We start from the raw sequence: 18,907 nt of genomic DNA, 5'->3' as shown, positions 1-18,907 counted from the left end.
AGCCCATGCTCAGGGGGCCAAGGTGCTCATAAATGTGATGACATCATTTCCTGACTGGATGCGTCAGGGGCTTTCAGAGCTTTCCCATACTAATCGGAAGCTGACTCCAGGGCTGCTGGGGTGCCCATATTACCTTGCTCAAAGCAGCAGCCTCTCTTCCCTACAACACAAGAAATAACTCTTCAACCCCCACCCTCCCACCAAAGTGCACTTTATGAGGGCCAAAGAGCACAAAAAGAAAATGAAAGAACCTAGCTGCAATGGGTGTAAAAACTCAACCACCTTGCACACCTTCCTCTGGCACTTTCTGGATAACACCTAAGTGACAGAAGTTAAGTTTTGTTGCATGTTTTCCTGGTAGTTTCAGCCATGGAGTTTTCAGTGTTCAAGATGCAGACTTAAGCTGAAAATGCATTCAAGGCTGAAAAGGATATGATCTCCTTCCCAGTAAATAAGAGATCCTACCCAAAGTTATCCCAATGTACCTAGGACAGTGAAAAAACTATGGCATAAGCTTGATTTGAATGGATTCCCATACTTGAGGCAGTTTGATGATAACTTTCTAGAGTTCTAGGCTGCTTTAGCTCAGTACCAGATTTTATTTCTGTTATGTAAAACTAGGGAAGGGAAATTCACATTCACACACATAAGCACCATCTTTGGGTACTGGGTCTGCTATAACAAAATACCTTAGACTGGGTGACTTAGAAACAACAAAAACTTATTTCAACAAAAACAGTTCTGCAGGCTGGGAAGTCCAAGATCCTGGCACCAGCAGATTCACTATCTGGTAAGGACCCACCTTCTTGTTTATAGATGGTGCCTTCTCTTTGTGTCCTCACATGGTAGAAGGGCACAGCAGCTCTCTGGGGCCTCTTTATAAAGGCACTGGTCCCATTCATGAGGGTTAACCCTCATGACCTTATCCCCTTCCACAGGCCCCACCTCCTAACACCATTACATTGGTGATTAGGTTCAACATAAGAATCTGGGGGCACACAGAATTCAAACCACAGCACACACACACCCCTAACAGGCAGAAGTAAGTGAAGGTGAGCATGAGATCTACCTTACGTAACGTAGTGGTAAGCCTCTAGAAAGATCTTCATAAATCAAATGTGTTGAAATCAACATTTTTACAGAACATCAAGAGTAGCCACTATTTTTTAAAAATCTTTAAACAGATTTGCAGAAACCACACCCCAAAGTGACCCATTTCATACGAATTTCTGTTTGCTCAAAATAGTGTCTCTCATTAATTCCGGACAAACAGGCTTAGCCATTTGCCAAAACACTAAGCTTTTCCTGACAGTATGACAGGGCATCAAACTGGAAAATAAAATGCTATGCCGTGGGAAGAACATGACTTTCAAGTAGCCACTCCCCCTTCTATCACACAGTGCAGCAAAACCCATGACATTTTCCAAGGCAGGAAGTTACACACACAGGACCTCTAAGCATAGAAAGCAGAGTAACAAGGAAAGCATTTTCTCTTCACCTCTGAGTAGGCAGTCCTCAGGTTCTAATTCACTACATCAAACCTGAAGCTTTCCTGTCTGAAAAGAGTGTGGTGTCATTATTGAGCTTAGTTCTATACCAAATGAAGTTTAGATGACTGCTTCGCCTACCCCTGAAACCTTACCAGGGACACCTCTGTGTTTCAACCTGAAGGAGCAAGGAGGAAGAGGGTGCCGAATATGTTCCCTGGCCCAAGGAGGGAATCGATTTATGCAGAGATACAGAAGAGCTAGTGACTGCCCTGGCATTCCATCTGAAAGTGAGGTCATTTAAATCCATCTTTAAGGTCCTCCTGCTGGAAATCCCACAGATGCTGAGTCGACAGTTTCTACAGTCAGACTGCCCAAACCCAAAGCATGGATCCACTGCTTATTCTACATATGACCTGGGCCATTGACTTCCCCACTGTAACTTAGTATCTCATCTGTAAAATGGATGCAATAGTACCTTCCCCAGGGAGCTGTGCTGAGGACTGAATGAGATACAAAGCATTCAGAACCTAAAACCTGTCCTGACACACAGGAAACACTCAATACACGTCAGTTACCGATTTTATATCTGCGTTCAATAGAAATGTACATTCTTCCCACATAATGCAGACCGTGGTAAACAGAACCAAGCACATTATCCCATCTACCACACTTCCAGCTGCATAATAAAGTGAGGGTTTCTTGTGGTCTAAATCAGGCCCTTTAATCTTGTTTTCTGACAAAAGGTTCCGGAAAAAAAGGGAATTTCTATAAATTATATATGTAAAAGTGAGTGTTTCTCCTAAAAAAACAAAAATCATTATGTTTTCTATTAGGATAGCAAAAATGCCCTTAAAAACAATGCACATAATAGAATTCTCAAGGTGGGTGATGTATACACTCAAAGAAATAAATGCAAACTTAACTTCTCCCCTGCTTCACTTTTATTTCCAACTACAGGGCCTCAGAAGCATAAAGATACAAAGGGAAAAGAGCAAAAACAGTCTGAGTAAAAACAACGTATATTTGTCCAGGTAGCAACAAAAAGCGATGGTCTCGTCCCTGCCATTGCTGAGTCTCCACGTTCCACTCTTGCCCTGACCTCCCCTATTTCGCCCATCGACAAGGATGCCAGCTAAAGACCCTGAGACTCCTGGTCCTCATTTTTGTTCTGGCAGCGACCAAGTGCCTGACCAAGAAAATCAATCTCCTATAAAACAAGGACAGCAGTAACATCTACCTTTCCAAAGAGACATTACAAATGCCTTAAGGCAATAACCTTATTTTATATTATAGTTAGCACTAAAAATTCAAACTTTAAATACCGTCTTAGTTCGATGTTATGATCAGGTCAGATAATATGGGGGAAATTAAGTGTGAATTCTAGAAAGCGATAGCTCCAGAGATGCAGAAGCTACACATTTAGGTGCCTGTCAAGCAGCCACCATACATCTGGGAAATGGCCACTCCAGCTTGTGTTATTACAGAAGCATGAAGTTGCATACTTGACAAGATACCAAGGAAGCCCCAGATGCCTGGAACACAGAGTCCTCAGCACATGCCAGGCACAGGAAAGGCACAGCCCTCTTTATACATCAATTCATTTAATTTCCACAACCACCCCGGGCAGGGGCTTCCTGCCTGAGCCCTTCTGAACTCAGCAGCTCCTGCAGTGCAGTCACAACAGACACCTCGGCAGTGAGGAAAAACCCAAAGGCCTGTGACGGAAAGAAAAAGTCAGGAAATCTTACCTTGGGGATTCCTACTGGGAAAAAGAAAAGAACGATGTTGTTCCAAAAGGCTCTGGGAGAGGCTCAGATCATTAATCTGACAAGAATAATGGGATGGGATGACTGGCAGAGAACCAAGTAATAGAGTAAGACAGGGGTTGACCAGCCTTTGCATTTCAAAGGCAGTTCACTGCTATTTTGACCCTCTTAGTGAGAAACTAACATTTCATCACAAAACAGAAAATTAGCTGTAATTCCTCATCAGCTTAGAGCAAGATTAATGGCAAGTTAGCTTCCAAATTCCACAATTAGTAAGTAATTACCTTTTGATAACTCATAAGACCCCTCAGAGTTGAAGCTCTTGCAGGATAATTTGAGGTTCACATGATCTCCAGTCAGTGCAAGGGAGTATCAGTGTGATCCTGTTAGTTGTAGTAACAGTAGTAATAGTAGTAATAGCAGCAACAGTAGTAGCAGCAGCGGCCAGGGCAGAACAGGAATTATTGATATTTACTGAAGGCCTATTACGTGTTGGCCACTGCTAAGATCACTGGACCTTGATTTCACAAACAGAGATGAAGTAGGTTATATTTTTACCCCTCTTTAAGGAAACTGAGTCATAAGAAGTCTTGGTATCTTGCTCAAGGTGGCAGAGCTACTAAGAGGTAGGCTCGGAATTTCAACCAAGTCAGTTGCTACCAGAGCCTGCACTCCAAACTACCAGATTACTTAGGGCTGGACAGTTTGAAATTTCTGCTCACAGATGTTTTTCAGCTGTCACTTGTTTAACTGAAGTACCTTTTCAAACTGTCCCTAGCCTGTGGGATAAGGTCCACTCCCACAGGACAAGATGCACACACAAAGCACTAACTCAGATGGCTCAAGAACAAAATGAAGCATCCACCATGAGAAGAAGCACCAGAGTAGTGGGGAGGTGGGAGATGAATCAAGAGTTGCCAAAGACTGATAATTATTGAAACCAGGTGATGGGTCCAAGTGAGCTCATCTTACTCTTCTCTGCAATGACAGGTCAGTCTAGTACAGGGAAGGATTGTCTAGCCAAAAATGCCAAAAGCACCCCACTAAGAAACCATGAAAGCCGAAAGGATTGCTGAGACAGACTTTTAAGGACATGGGTAAAGCAAGAGTTACTATGGACGTGGCTACATCTTATCCCAGGCCTTTAAGGTTACTCTACGGCCAATAACAAAATGAGAGGCTTCGAGCACAGAAATGCTCAGCTGACATTGCGTGTTCATGCAACAGACATTCATTGCATCCCCAGCCTGCCAGCTTGGTCAAGAATAGCCATGTTGGGTCAGATTTAAGAACAAAATAAGGCCCAGATTTTTAAAGTTTACAATTCTTTCAGGTACCTCTTAAGAACAAATTAATTTTTCATTGATGTATATACAATGTTTTAAAATTTCAAACTTATCAAAAAACTTTTTCGAAAGTGCATTTCTTGAAGTTATGTATTAGCATTGTATAATGTGAAAGGTAGAAAATATAATAAAATTTAAATTGTTCTTTATTAAAAGGCTACATACTAGAATGGCATTTTTTACAGGATGATCTAATGATTTATCAAAACGATATGGAAAATATGTTATCCTTCAGACCCAAACATTCTGTAAATACATGTCATATAAGACCGGGCAGCCCAGATACATTCTTAAAAGAGACTACATGCATTTATTCATTTCTCAGGAATGATTCTACATTCCTTGAAACTGTAACACTTCTGTAAACAAGTAAAGAATTTTTCTATTTATCAGCTTTACCTGCTATTTGCACCGAACCATCTTCACCCAGAAGAATATTACCAGCTTTCAGATCCCTATTAAAAAAAATAGAAAATAAATTGTGGGGTACAGACTTTATTGATTCACTCAGGAAGATTTTAAAACATCATACAATGTAGCTCTTTGACATAATCGTTTTCTAGATATTAAGATTATATCACAGATTTTAAAAGTTATAAATATAGGCTGGGCACAGTGGCTCACTCCTGTAATCCCAGCACTCTGGGAGGCTGAGGAGGGCAGAGCACCTGAGGTCAGGAGTTGGAGACCAGACTGGGCAACATGGTGAAACCCTGTCTCTACTAAAAATATAAACATTAATTGGGCATGGTGGTGGGTGCCTGTAATCCCAGCTACTTGAAAGGCTGAGGTGAGATAATCACTTGAGCCAGGGAGGCGGAGGTTGCAGTGAGCCAAGACCGTACCATTGCACTAAAGCCTGGGCAACAAGAGTGAAACTCTGCTCAAAAAAAGGTATAAGAATACACCTGTCATGTTAGTTTACTCCTGGGGAGAGTAAGGATTTTAGAAAGAAATATTTTATATGAAATAATTATCCAAATGTAACCAAATCATTCGTAAGCAGACTCTCTATTTTATGCTTCAGAGTTAGAGACTGCCCATAAACTCACACTACTGTCATTCTACCAACTATTACAGCCCAGTCTATGTAAAGCTCCTCTACTTCCACTTAAATTTGTCTGGAGTACAGTTTCAAGTTAATTCTCTTTCTGAAAAATGAACTTCTCTCCCCTGCTGAGAGATGGATTATAAATATTAATTATAAAGCTATATATTTCTTTACTATATAAAACCTGTACAATCTTAATACTTTGAAAAATGACCATTTGCAATTTATAATTTCAATTTCTAAAGTAATTTTTTTCTAATTAATGAAAAATACAGGCCAGGCATGGTGGCTCATGCCTGTACTCCCAACACTTTGGGAGGCCAAGGCAGGCAGATCACCTGGGGTCAAGAGTTCCAGTCCAGCCTGGCCAACTTGGCAAAACCCCATCTCTACTAAAAATATGAAAATTAGCCAGGTGTGGTGGTGGGCGCCTGTAATCCCAGCTACTAGGGAGCCTGAGGCAGGAGAATCGCTTGAACCCGGGAGGCAGAGGTTGCAGTGAGCCAAGATCATACCATTATACTCCAGCCTGTGCAACAGAGCAAGACTCCATCTTAAAAAAAAAAAAAAAAAAGAAGAAGAAGAATATAGTAGAAATAATTAAATATAAATTTCAGGGTAGGAGAATTACATTATTCATATTATTGGTAAATGGCTCTTTACTTGCAATAATTCCTAAGAGCCCAAGTAGCACTAACTCATGTGAAACATTAGCACTCATTCTATGTGATTTGACTATATGAAGAACTGGCATTTTACGTCACAGAAGAAGAGTGCCTCCTTCTTCCCTCTTAACACCGCATCAAAAATAATTCACACATTACAATGTTTGGACAGTATTGCTTGTATTAGAAAGGTAGAAATGCTATCCAGTTCAACCACGTAGTATAATTCAAGAGTAGTTATCATAACTGATTTTTTTAAATGAGTCCATGTAGTCCTTTTTATATTCCACTGTTATTTCAGTGAAAGCAACTGAAGCAATCCCAAGGATACCAATATAATTCATCAAAATGTATTCTCTTGTTTCTTTTTAAGTACCTTTTCCCCATCTATTTAGCCTAAGTTAAAGTCAACACCTGCCTGCAACATACGTTTCCTTAACATTCTTTACGAACTAGGGCTGAAGATAGGAACAGCTGAATTTAAACATCTGTGCAGAAGTCATACCTGTGAATCTGACCATTTCTGTGTAGATAGTCTAAGCCTTCCAAAACCTCCTTAAGAATTGTTGCTATTATTGCCTCTTCCAGGACTCCGTTCTTGTGTTCTCCTCGGTTGACAATGTATTTTATGATATCCAACATTGAACCTAAGTAGACAAACAGAAGAATTAAAACATAAGCACCTTCAACACCTTTTCAGAACCAGACTCCACTATGGTAGAAAATTTAATGGAAACATCAAAACATGGGCTTTATTTAATACAAATATTCCCAAGGCAGACAAACAATTGAATGGCAGCCCCATGACCAAAAACACTAAATCCAAGTTTGCAAGAACACTGTCAGTGTGAATTTAACAAGAAGGATTCTGGGTCAGGAACCAGAAGGTTGTTCATGGCTATTCTACGGTATTTCTTGCAAAAATTCCTAAGAGCAACAGTCTAAAGCAAGCAGTCTGAACTGACAAAGGAGTATGAGGCCAGGAGAAAGGGCAGAAGAGAATTGCTGAGAGGAAAACCCATACTCTTTGAGCAACTAAATCACAACTGCAAGGGGAAAAGAAGTATGTTGTTTCTAGACCTGTGCTTATAACCAGAAGATTCCTTCCTGCAACACTACATGATCCTTATTTTCTTTCCTTCTTTTTCTTTTTTTATTTGAGACAGAGGCTGCCTCTGTCATGCAAGCTGGAGTGCAGTGGCGCAATCATAGCTCACTGCAGCCTCGACTTCCCAGGATCAAGTGATCCTCCTACCTCAGCTTCTCAAGTAGCTGGGACTACCGGTACGTGCCACCACGTCTGGCTAATTTTTGTATTTTTTTGTAGAGATGGGGCTTCCCCATGCTGTCCACGCTGGTCATGTACTCCAGGGCTTAAGTGATCTGCCCACCTTGGCCTCCCAAAGTGCTGGGCTTACGGGCATAAGCCACTGCACCTGGCTGATCTTTAATACATTTACCTGATATTTGAGGCACTAACACTTAGAATAAAGAAACCAATACCTAGCACTTTGTTACCATATACAGATTAGTATCCTTGGCACTGTGAATTCATGTTTCAACACATACTAATTAGTATTCCAAACCCCTGGGTCAGTTTAAAAGCCAGAATTACGTGGGGGTTTGACATTTCTGAAGAGTTAACAAATGGCTTACCTCAGGACCTGAATTTGGCTCTAGGCTCTTTATAATTAACTAAGAGGATTGAGCTTCCCCATCAGATATAGCTGCCCGTCCCTCATTAAGAGATTCAATGTAATGAAACAGAAGAAAACAAAGGCATATCTTCCCCCAGAGGAAAAAGAAATTCTGTTTATTTGTTAACTCTTAAGATTTTTGTGTTATTTAAAAAATGATAATTCCAAAAACATTTTCTTTTTATTGTATAAGGATATACCATACCAGGCATGCCTGCATTTCTGCTCTGCTGGAAGAAAAATGAACAGGAGTCCACGTCTGCCCACGTCCTTACCTGTAGAAACCTGTTTAAAAGCTGTTCTTACCTAAAGCTCAGAGAGGCTAAATTGGACTCTTAAAAAAAGACAATGAAATGTTCTGTCAGATCTCCTCAGAAAATAGAAGAAGATTCTCAGCTTCATAAAAGTAAAAGGTAAACTCTTTAGTCTGAGCAGAGCACTTGGGACTAATCAGGGTCTTGGGTCACCAGAATTTCTCAATTCCTCAGAGTTGTGGAACCCCACAAAAAGCGAATGGCTTACGATCATCTTGTTGGCAAAGCACACATCCCTCTGCTGAATGAAGGGGCAGTTCCAGCACTCAACTGGACTGCAGTCCAGCTCTGGCAGCCTTCCTTTCTCTTTTCCTTTTTTTTTTCTTTGTAATTAAAAACTGAAGTAGGCACTCAAGGAAACAATGACTAATAAGACTGAGGAAGACTGAGAACAGAACAGAATAGAACTAAGCTCTCCAGGGCTCCCTGCCGAGACCCACACAAGCCAACCCAAACCAATTACAATGCCTTTCACATCTCATTTTTGGGCTTCTGCTTGATCCAAGAGAATTTCCTTGAAAAAAAAAAAAAAGGAAAAAAATAAGATAACACCCTCAACATCTGCAGATTAAAATGGGCTCTATCATATAAATTCTGCTATGCTAGTTTTGGGTTGTCCATGCACAGCAAAATGTTATCCTCTGATCCTAAACTATACTTCACGTCTCAGAAAGATACACAGGGAATGAAGTCCTCAAAAGAGAACACATTAAGAGATGTGGGTATGCTGGGTCCTCCCAAAGAAATCACTTGAGCTTTCTAAGCTTCACTGCCCACGTCTGTAAAATGAAGGTGTAAATACAGGCAGCACAACATAGTAATTTTTAAGTCAACAGGTTTTACAGTCACAAATTCCAGCACCAACATTTACTATGTGTGTGACCCTGAGCAAGTTGCTAAACTCCCTTGAGCTTTGGTGTAATTTCTGAAAAACAGGGATGGTGACACAAACCATTCAGGGGCATTGTCAAGATTAAATGTGGTAAGGTCAGTAAATTGCCTTGGACAGGATCTAGCCACAGGGTAAGTGTTCAAAGAAGGCAACGGTTATCATTATCATTCTCTCTCTGATAGTGATGTTAGAAGATTAAAAGAAATAAAATACAGGGATATGAACACACCTTGTAAATTAAACTGTCAATGGCTTGCATCACTGCAGGGATCTGAAGCTGGAGAAAGGAAGTGACTTTCCCTTTTCAAATGCAACAATAGGATGAAGATAGTGCCACTTCTGGTCAATACTGTGAGTGAATACGTAGCACCCATTTCTTCCCATGCCAACTGAAACCACATTTAGTGGGCACCCACTGGGCGCCAAGTTCAATGAATTCAAAGTGCATTAGACAGTCTTCACGAAGTCCACAATCTATGCACTGTCCAATACTGTAGCCACACAAGATGCTTTAAATACACGTTACTTAAAATCGAATACTCAGTCCCTCAGTCATACTAGCTACCTGTCAGATGCTTAAGAGTCACATGGGATTAGTAAAAAGTAGACACCTCAGAACATTTCCATCATCACGGAACATTCTAATCAATGGCACTGAGGTAATTCAGTAAACTGCAATGTGTTAAAAAGAAAGGACTCAAAGAGAAAGGACTGGCTAACCTTTCTGAAGAGTAAGTGGTAGCTGTGGAGAGGATGTGACCTTTTAGGCCTGAGCACAGGAAAAAGAAACAGCACATGGAAAGGAAAGGACAGATGCAAGACTGAGAAAAGAGGAAGGCCCAGGGGCAAAGGCATAAGAGCACATAAGACATTCAGTGGGCTCCCTCTCAGCCTAAAAGGTTGGGCATTTCATAGATGGAGAAGAGGACATAGATATTCCCAGAAGTTAACCAAAATTACGAAAAGCTTTGAAGATCAATGAGAAGCAATCTCGACGTTATCTTCTAGGCAATGAGAAACCAGCCCAACTTTCACATACAGGAGAGAGAGGATCCAATCTTACTTAAGTCCTCTCCAATATGCTGATTCCAACAAAAAGACAGAAAACAAGCCAACAAGTAACAAAATCCACTTACCTCCACTTAGTAATTTCATGACCAGCCAAAGTTCATCTTTGACCACAAAAGAGGTGTAGTAGGTCACTACGTTGGGATGGCTGCACTGACTCATGGCTTGAATTTCTTTCTATAAAAAGAGCAAAACATGACATAGTACCATGGGTGAAAGGTGGGAAGCAAAGCACAGGTGAATCACAGTTGCGTTCCTGGGTAACTTTCCTACTTGCAAGCCTACCTGAGGGGCTGCCTAAGCCATTACTTCAAAGGAGGTACATAAGGACCAACTCTCTCACCTGCATTATCAACTCAGATTAGAACATTCTCCACAGGAGACCACAGAGCTCTGCGGGCCAGCCACAGGACACAGAAACTTCAGATCACTGTTATCACCCAGATGAACCCCCATCTCTGCCAGCAGACAGCCCTGCCACATAGGACCAAGCGCCTCATACCTGAACCGAAGGCTTGACAGAGAGATAAAAGACTGGGTGAGTTATTAGGACACCTGCATCCTGGTGCCAACCTGAACTGTGGTAGATCTTAGCTCTTCCCTCATCCAAAAGGCGACAACAAAACCGTCTCTGTTTCTCAGGGCTGCTGTGACAGCAAATGAGAAAATACATTTGAAAATGCTATAGTATTGTTTCCCAGCTATCTGCTATAGCAGATATTCCATCAAGAAAAAAAGAGGTGGTAGGTAAGAGTGTGGCAGTGAAGTAAAATAAGCTTGGGAAACATCAGATTCTGTATCTCATTCTAAAAGAGTCACAGGGAATATTAATACTGTCAAAGCTCTGAGAAGTCCTGCAGTAGATAAACTGCCATCGTTTAATCCACAATAACAAAGCAGGAAAAGAATGCTTTGTGGGTCACATCTCGGAAACACTGCTGTGGAGAATAAAAGTTTTATGTAAAGACATACAACAAAAAAGCTGGGAAATAAAACAAATGGAAACTTTTAATAAATGACATTTTTCTGCAATATTCAAGTTCATATTGGTTTTAGTTTGTTGTTTTAAGTTCTTGCCGGACGACTTCCATAAAAGCTTCAGTCTAATGTAACCCTCAATCAAAGGGTACTAGACCAGTGTAATTCACTTTCAAGTTGCTATCGAAAAAGCACAGGAATAACCTAAATGATCAAAGAAACCTCATTTTTGCTATTATGTATTAATGATGAAAGACCAGTGCATTTACGCATCCTATGAATATATTCAATAATAATGAGCTTCGTGTTAACTCAAAGTTACCCGAGTAGAACATCCTAATTTGGGCTGTTACCTTTGCACGTTTAGTACTGCCTAATCCTCATACTACTAAAAAGATCCTGTATATCCAACAACTTGGCCAAAATCTGTAACATGTAACACGTAACACGTATACATTCCTTAATATATATATTTTTTTGAAATGCTTTTGGCTGGGTGCAGTGGCTCACGCCTGTAATCCCAACACTTTGGGAGGCCAAGGCAGACAAATCACCTGAAGTAAGGAGTTCAAGACCAGCCTAGCCAACATGAGGAAACCTTGTCTCTACAAAAAATTAGCTGGGTGTGGTGATGTGCACCTGTAATCCCAGTGACTGAGAAGGCTGGGGAATGAGAACTGCTTGAATTTGGGAGGTGGAGGTTGCAGTGAACTGAGGTTGCACCACTGCACTCTAGCCTGAGTGACAAAGCGAGACTCTGTCTCAAAAAAATAAAAAATAAAATAAAAATAAAGTGCTTTTAACCAAAGATAAACTCCTTAGAAACTATCAATTTTTCTATTTTCTTTTCAGGATATAGACAATGTTTTTCCTTCATCATTCCCCTCATCCATTTGAATGATTACAGGTTTCCTAAATCTGACACTTTTCAATTCAGCAACTCCTGTCCTTTGAATAAGATCTGAAACCTGAGGTCCAGTTTCCATCTGCTTCTGGTATTAAGTTCTGATGCCATAAGACACTTTGAAGGAGAAACGGAACACTGCCCTGGCCACTCCTATTTCAAGTCAATAGCATCTGCTCAGTGAGGGGAGGGCCCACTTTGAAGGGCTGTAGCAGTAGGTAGGGTCCAGTTTAAACAGATGCCTAATGTTCAAAGAAATGAGAACAATGTCTCTTAAATGCAGCTGTGCTCTAAATGCAAGTGAATGCCTTTCTATAACTCCAAACTTTTAAATCATTTCTCAAAATGCACAAAAACAACTAATGGTCATACAAAAAAAAAAAATTCTTTCGCATTGAAGGCAAGGTTGAGTCAGTCTAGAAAAACACACTTTTTAGCCCTTTGCATTTAGAAGGCCAGAGTATCAGGCCATCTACCTACCCACAGTATCAGGTTCTCTAACACTGCAGCAACCAAATATATGTGTGTGTGTGTGTGTGTGTGTGTGTGTGTGTGTGTAACTCTTTTAGAAAACTGTGTGTGTGTATATAACTCTTTTAGAAAACCTATAGAATGTATAGATATTAGCAAATTCTATTCCTTCAAAACTCTGAACTGCGTGTGTGTGTGTGTAACTCTTTTAGAAAACCGTGGTGTGTGTGTGTGTGCTCGCGCATGCACGTGCACATGCACAAAACTCTTCTAGAAAACCTATAGAACCTATAGACATAACCAGGGGGCCAAGAGTGGCTTTGCATCAGCTTGATCACTCAACCTCACATTCTCCTTCCATGCAGCTGAGCTGTCCCCCATCACTTCTTGGCTAGGGGGGGGTCCAGGTCTCCAAATCCTGGACTATCCATTGTCCTACACAGCAATTTTTCCACACTGTAGAACCTTAATGCTTAAGGACATGATGAAACTTGCCTTAGGGAGAAACATGTGTCGCTTTATCTTGGGATATGACCTGTGCTATCACTGATCCCGAGGATATTTCCACGTGTAAGCAAGTAAAAACCTGAAAACTAGAAATCTTTCCACAAAACCACCCCCTCCATTTCTTTTCAAAACAATGATGATGGGTGTTATCTGAATGCTCCCTTAGTAAAAATCTATCAGGTAAATTAAGCTTTTCCTAATGCCCTAACTTCATTCATACGGTTAGGAAAAGACATTTATTCCCAAACATGTTTCTTTGTCCCTATCCCTAAAAATGACAAAACTATTGCCTAAAGATAAAAATATTTTAGCCAATTCTTTCTACAGAATGAATAGGTTCTAACATCATGTTCTCTTAATTAGGTCACAACCCAAGGCAGAAGCGTGAGTTAAAGTGGCACTCCCGTAATTTGGACGGATGTGCAGATCACCTCAGCAATTTGCTAAGATGCAGATTCCCATTCAGAAGGGCTGGGGTGCAGCCTAAGAATCTGCATGGAATCTAGCAGGCTTCCATGTGATGCCAATGCCGTGGGTCCGAAAACCAGACTTTTGAGTGGCAAAGTGGAAGACTGATCTTTGAAAGAAGGCAGAGAGGAAGCATGGGAGATATGAGAGGAGGGACACAAATGACTGTCAAAAGTGCCCAGACAGAGGCCGGAGGTGGGGATGGCAGGTGGGTGGCGTCCAGCCAACAGCACTGCCTGAGTCTGACCAGAGGAGAGGGGTAAGAAGCAAAGCTGGAAATAAGAGAGACTGTTGTGCTAAAGTGGTGTGAATTTCACAAGGAGAGAAAAGGGTAAAAACTGCACTGAGATTTTAAAAAGAAAGGCAAGCAAACAAAAACACCCAAGAGGTCAAAGTGGGAAAAAATTACAGAACTCTGAAATTCAGGCAACACATTTGCCAAAAATACAGGCAAGGAATCTAACACAGTGGCTCCCTTGGAAGCCTAGGAAATGAGACTCAGACATGTCATCAAGTGCCAAACCAAGCTATGGCACAGTAGTTACTTCTCTGAGGCTGACAGAGCTGTTCATGCAGCTCCATCTGAAATGCATCACAAGTGAAATTTCACAAGAGTGGGAAGACCAACCTTAAAATGGGATAGCATGGAAGACACCCTATCCATCTGCTAGAACTGAAGTGGCAGCCACAGCGGCATCCCTCTGCAGGGAGCCATGTGCGGGAGACATCTCAAAGAGGGACACCCACACATTGCTGTGATGCCAGCCCTGCAAAATTTGCCAAACCAGACATTAGTGCGACATGCTAGATGGAATGGGGAACACAGAATACATAAAGTATCCTAATCTGGAAATATGAGGAGCTGGGAGGAAAAAAACTTCCCCTTCCTCGAAAAAAATAACAGAATTGAAAAAAATAGAAAAAAATGAATTTTTTTTAGGCAATCTCACTCTGTTGTCCAGGCTGGAGTGCAATGGTATAATCACAGCTCACAGAATCTTCTACCTTCCTGGCACAAGCAATCTTCATACCTCAGCCTCCTGAGTAGCAGGAGTGATGGCTACATGCTACCACATCCAGGTAACTTTTATTTTTATTTTTTTGTAGAGATGGGGTCTCGCTATATTGCCCAGGCTAGTCTTGAGTTCCTGGGCTCAAGCAACCCTCCTGCCTTGGTCTCCCAAAGTGCTAAAATTACAGCTGTGAGCCACTACACCTTGCCATAATGGAATATGAGATGTTCTCATATTGCTATATGGCCTTTGGTGTACGTACACACACACACACACACACACACACACACACACACACACACAAATTATTTCTCCTACAAATAGTACTGAGTACAATCAGGAACTGTGATTAACAAGAATCTGATCCTCCAGGATCTACTACAGAAGGGCTGCACTCTATGTGACAGCTGGCTTGGAAGCTTGGCTCTGCCATTTGCTGGCTTGATGACCTAGGTGGGTTCTCCAACGTCTTTGAGCCGCAGTTTCCTTTTCTGTAAAAGAAGATTACTACCACCTACATGAGATTATTGTGAGGTAGGGGACATCAGCGCTATAAAACTCCTTGCAGCATGCCTAGCACATAACACAAATGTTCAGAGTTAGTCTGTTCAATGTTTCAGTTTCTTCTTTGCATGTGAGCAGCCCCCTAATCTCGAGTGTCCCAATTCCTAAGCCTCAAAGGCACAGAGACAGACCATGGCAGCAGCCCTCACTTTTTCCTACAGAAATGTCATATGACACATTCATTGGCCCTGCTGGCTCAAGGAGTTTGCTGTAATGCATGGACAGGTCAATTGGTCATGAATTTTTAGCCTCACTCCTGACTGTACATTGTCCCAATCCATGTTTTTCCTGTTTCACCCTGTGTTTAATTTAAACTACCTTGTCATACTTCATGTATCCTGGTAAACTGCCTCAAACTCTTTCAGAATAAGGCATCTAAATAGATACTTATGCAAAGGGTTCAGAACAAAGAGAAAGAATACAAGATTAAAGATATAAGAATTAGGAAAAAATTAAAACCTGATTTCTTTTGTTCCTAAGACCATAAGGTTCATAAAACACTAGGAAAGAAATTTTGTTACTGAAAGGGAAGAGGTTAAATGATTCTGAATTCAAAATATTAAACTATACTTAACCAAATTTGCATATTTTGCAACTTATGTAAATCCTAAATAAATTCTTCTTTATCTGAAAACGATGGCAAAATATCCTACTCAGCTACTTGGTTAAGAAATCAAACCTACTCAAGCTCCAAAATTATATGCAGTTGACATACTTCTAACTTTATTCTAAAGCACTGGCTCGTAACCTTGGCTCCATATTGAAATCACCTGGGGAGCTTTGAAAAATACCCACGCCTGAGTCCCAACCCCAGGGAAGCTGCTGTAAATTGGTTTAGGAAACACCCTGGGAATAAAAATTTTCAGAAGATCCTAGATGATTCTAATGTGCATCCAAAGCTTAGAACCCCTACTTGTGAGCTAAGTGCTGAAATGTATTTTTCTTTCAGTGAAATGGTGAGAGAAACATCTAGCTCCCCAGCACATTTCCCCACTGCAATGTAATCTACAAAGGAATCTATATACGATGTACAAATACTATCAAATAAAACATCTATTTCCACATAAAAGAGATGACCAAATACATCTGGGAAATGTATGCAATACCCACCAAACATTCAAAGAATTCTTTAAATGGTATAGGAGTAATCTTGTTAAATACAAACACTTTTCAGAAAGTCATTCTCCAGCATGCACTTCTTTTAGCAGCATTACGAAAGGTAATCTAATCAATATTCAAAAATAACCAAATACTGTAAGTAGCAGGTTTAACCAAAACCAAATTTCAATGATTTCAAACGTCAACCAAGAAATGGAAGAAAAGGATTAACAAACTTCTTAGAAGAGCAGCATATTTTTCTGGACTATAATTGTCAATCATGATAATGTCATTGTGAATTTTATTTACTTATTTATGAGACAGAGTTTCGCTCTTGTCACTCAGGCTAGAGTGCAATGGTGTGATCAGCTCACTGTAACCTCTGCCTCCCGGGTTCAAGCAATTCTCCTGCCTCAGCCTCCTGAGGAGCTGGAATTACAGGTATGCCCCACCACACCCAACTAATTTTTATGTTTTTAATAGAGACAGGATTTCATCATGTTGGCCAGGCTAGTCTTGAACTCCTGACCTCAGGTGATCCACCTGCCTTGACCTCCCAAAGTGCTTGGATTACAGGTGTGAGCCACCACACCCGGTCATGATTTTTTTTAATTATAAAAAATGATACACCATCTATACAGCAAACTCTTGCCTCTTTTATAGGAAAAGTACCAGCAGAGAAAAATCTATTCAAGGAAGAGTCAAATATTTTGTCTTGTACCACTTACAAATCAATCAACAAATATCCTTTGCCATTTAGCTTTACAATTATTTTCATGTGATTTGGTATCTGAGTTTAACCAAGTATAGTCCAATGGAAGGCAAGTTTACAAATGGGAACTATCTAGATATTGTGAAAAAAGGGAAATATTTTTAAGAAATAAGAAAAAGGGAACCATAAATTTTGTGATAGCCTTAATTGGTGTTTGTAGGGAAGTTTTAAAACTAGGGAGGAGTGATTATAAAAGTATAAAGTATCAGGGCAATTGGAAGTCTGGAAAATCTCTCAGAAGTAGCAGAGGAATGCCAGCGGGCAAACATCTACTTGCTAACAGAACAGAATGAATATCCCAAGGCGTACTTGCTTAGTTATCATGTCACGAAATTGGGTGATCTGCAAAAACTGTCTTAAAAAACTAAACAAAGTTGCTTGGAAATGTAGAAGCCACATGTATAGTTATTTTCTTCAAATGAAACAAGGGGGAGAAGGCAAAAAACACAACAGTGATATTGAAATACTACATGAAAACTCAATAGCAAGGTGCCGTTTTCTTTTACAGTTTGCTAAAAAAGTTATTAAACAAACAATAACGATATCTTTTGGGCTCTAAAAGTGCTGAGGGTGCCACAGTGGAATCAGAATCAGAATCAGGTACGAACAATCGTTTTTTGACCATGAAATTGTGACTGGGAATACTGAAAAAATTTAAGTTGAAGATGTCATTAAAAACAAATCGACAGCCAGCCTGAAAACATGCACCTGTAATGACAACGACTCAACGAGCCAAGGCAGGAGCATCACTTGAGCCCAGGAGTTTGAGGTCACCCTGGGCAACATAGCAAGACCCCATCACTTAAAAAAAAAAAAAGACAGAAACAGGAAGAATTTTTCTTGTGAGCCAAACTGTACTCCTAGAAACCTGGAGGCCAACTTTTAGCACTGCTGCTGTGTTTGGCTTCACCATCACACAGTGACAACGTGAGGTGAAATGTGTCTTTTCTTTTTGTGGTGTCCCCTGTTGCACCCTGGATACTGTGTGCCATCTGGGGTTCTGCCAGGAACAACCCTCCTGCAAAAGTGGCACAGACTCCTAATATTCTCCAACCTGCCGGAGGATTCCACAGCCCTCCTGTGTCAGCAACAGCTTAATTAATTACAGAAATAACCAAACCAAAATAAGAACAACGGCAACGCGGGAAAGAACTAAAGCGTTTGTCTCAACCTCAGCAACAATCTTTTCCTGAAGTCTATGGGGATGACAAAAGTGAGATATTAAGAAAGTGAGATGTACCTAAAATTATATTCAATCTGGGCATGCGTTCCCCATTTTCTGCTACTCTGAAAATGAGGATGTGCTGGGTCCCTGTTACTGAAAACATATCAGCCCCAAAATGTAAGTGTTTTTGCAACGTTAGTTTTTGCTTACTTTTTGAAAAAAATAGCATGAGATGTTAGACATTTTAATGAACTATTTCCAACAAATGTAGAAAACGCTTAAAAGTAAATTCAATTAGTATATTTAATTAGTATCTGAATGAGCTACATTATTTTAAATTTGATGTTTCAAAAATAAAAGTTGTTTTTTCCAACCAAATTATAAATGTTTCTAAGCTAATATAACTTCAGAGCTGTAAAAATGTTAGTTTTGCATATATAGTATAGTATTTATTCTCTAATTCCTTAAGAATGTTTTTGTGCTTTCAAAATATCCAAAAATGTTCTATTTCCAATCCTGTCCTCATTTGGACTATACTTGGATAAACATAAACACCAAATTATGTGAAAATAATTACAAAGCTAAGTTGCAAGGGACAGATTAACAGTACAAAACTTAATGGGTGAGACTTGAAATGCTCAAAATAGTGCTACAAATTGTATGAAAATAATTACAAAA

General features: G+C 40.3%; 1 protein-coding gene across 1 annotated transcript in view; it reads right to left on the bottom strand.

Annotated features, from left to right (window-relative positions):
- The window catches only part of STK39 (serine/threonine kinase 39), a 315,215-nt gene that overhangs the window by 225,833 nt on the left and 70,475 nt on the right, over positions 1–18,907 (bottom strand). The window contains exons 3-5 of the mRNA XM_039470095.2: positions 10,358–10,466; positions 6,824–6,965; positions 5,002–5,057 (exon numbers count right to left, since the gene is read on the bottom strand). Coding sequence (XP_039326029.1) covers positions 5,002–5,057; positions 6,824–6,965; positions 10,358–10,466 — 307 coding nt within the window. The remainder of the gene's footprint in view (positions 1–5,001; positions 5,058–6,823; positions 6,966–10,357; positions 10,467–18,907) is intronic.

The sequence above is a fragment of the Saimiri boliviensis genome, chromosome 5 (genome assembly GCF_048565385.1).
Source record: "Saimiri boliviensis isolate mSaiBol1 chromosome 5, mSaiBol1.pri, whole genome shotgun sequence".
In the NCBI taxonomy this organism is placed as follows: Eukaryota; Metazoa; Chordata; class Mammalia; order Primates; family Cebidae; genus Saimiri; species Saimiri boliviensis.
This window is presented reverse-complemented; position numbering and strand designations above follow the sequence as displayed.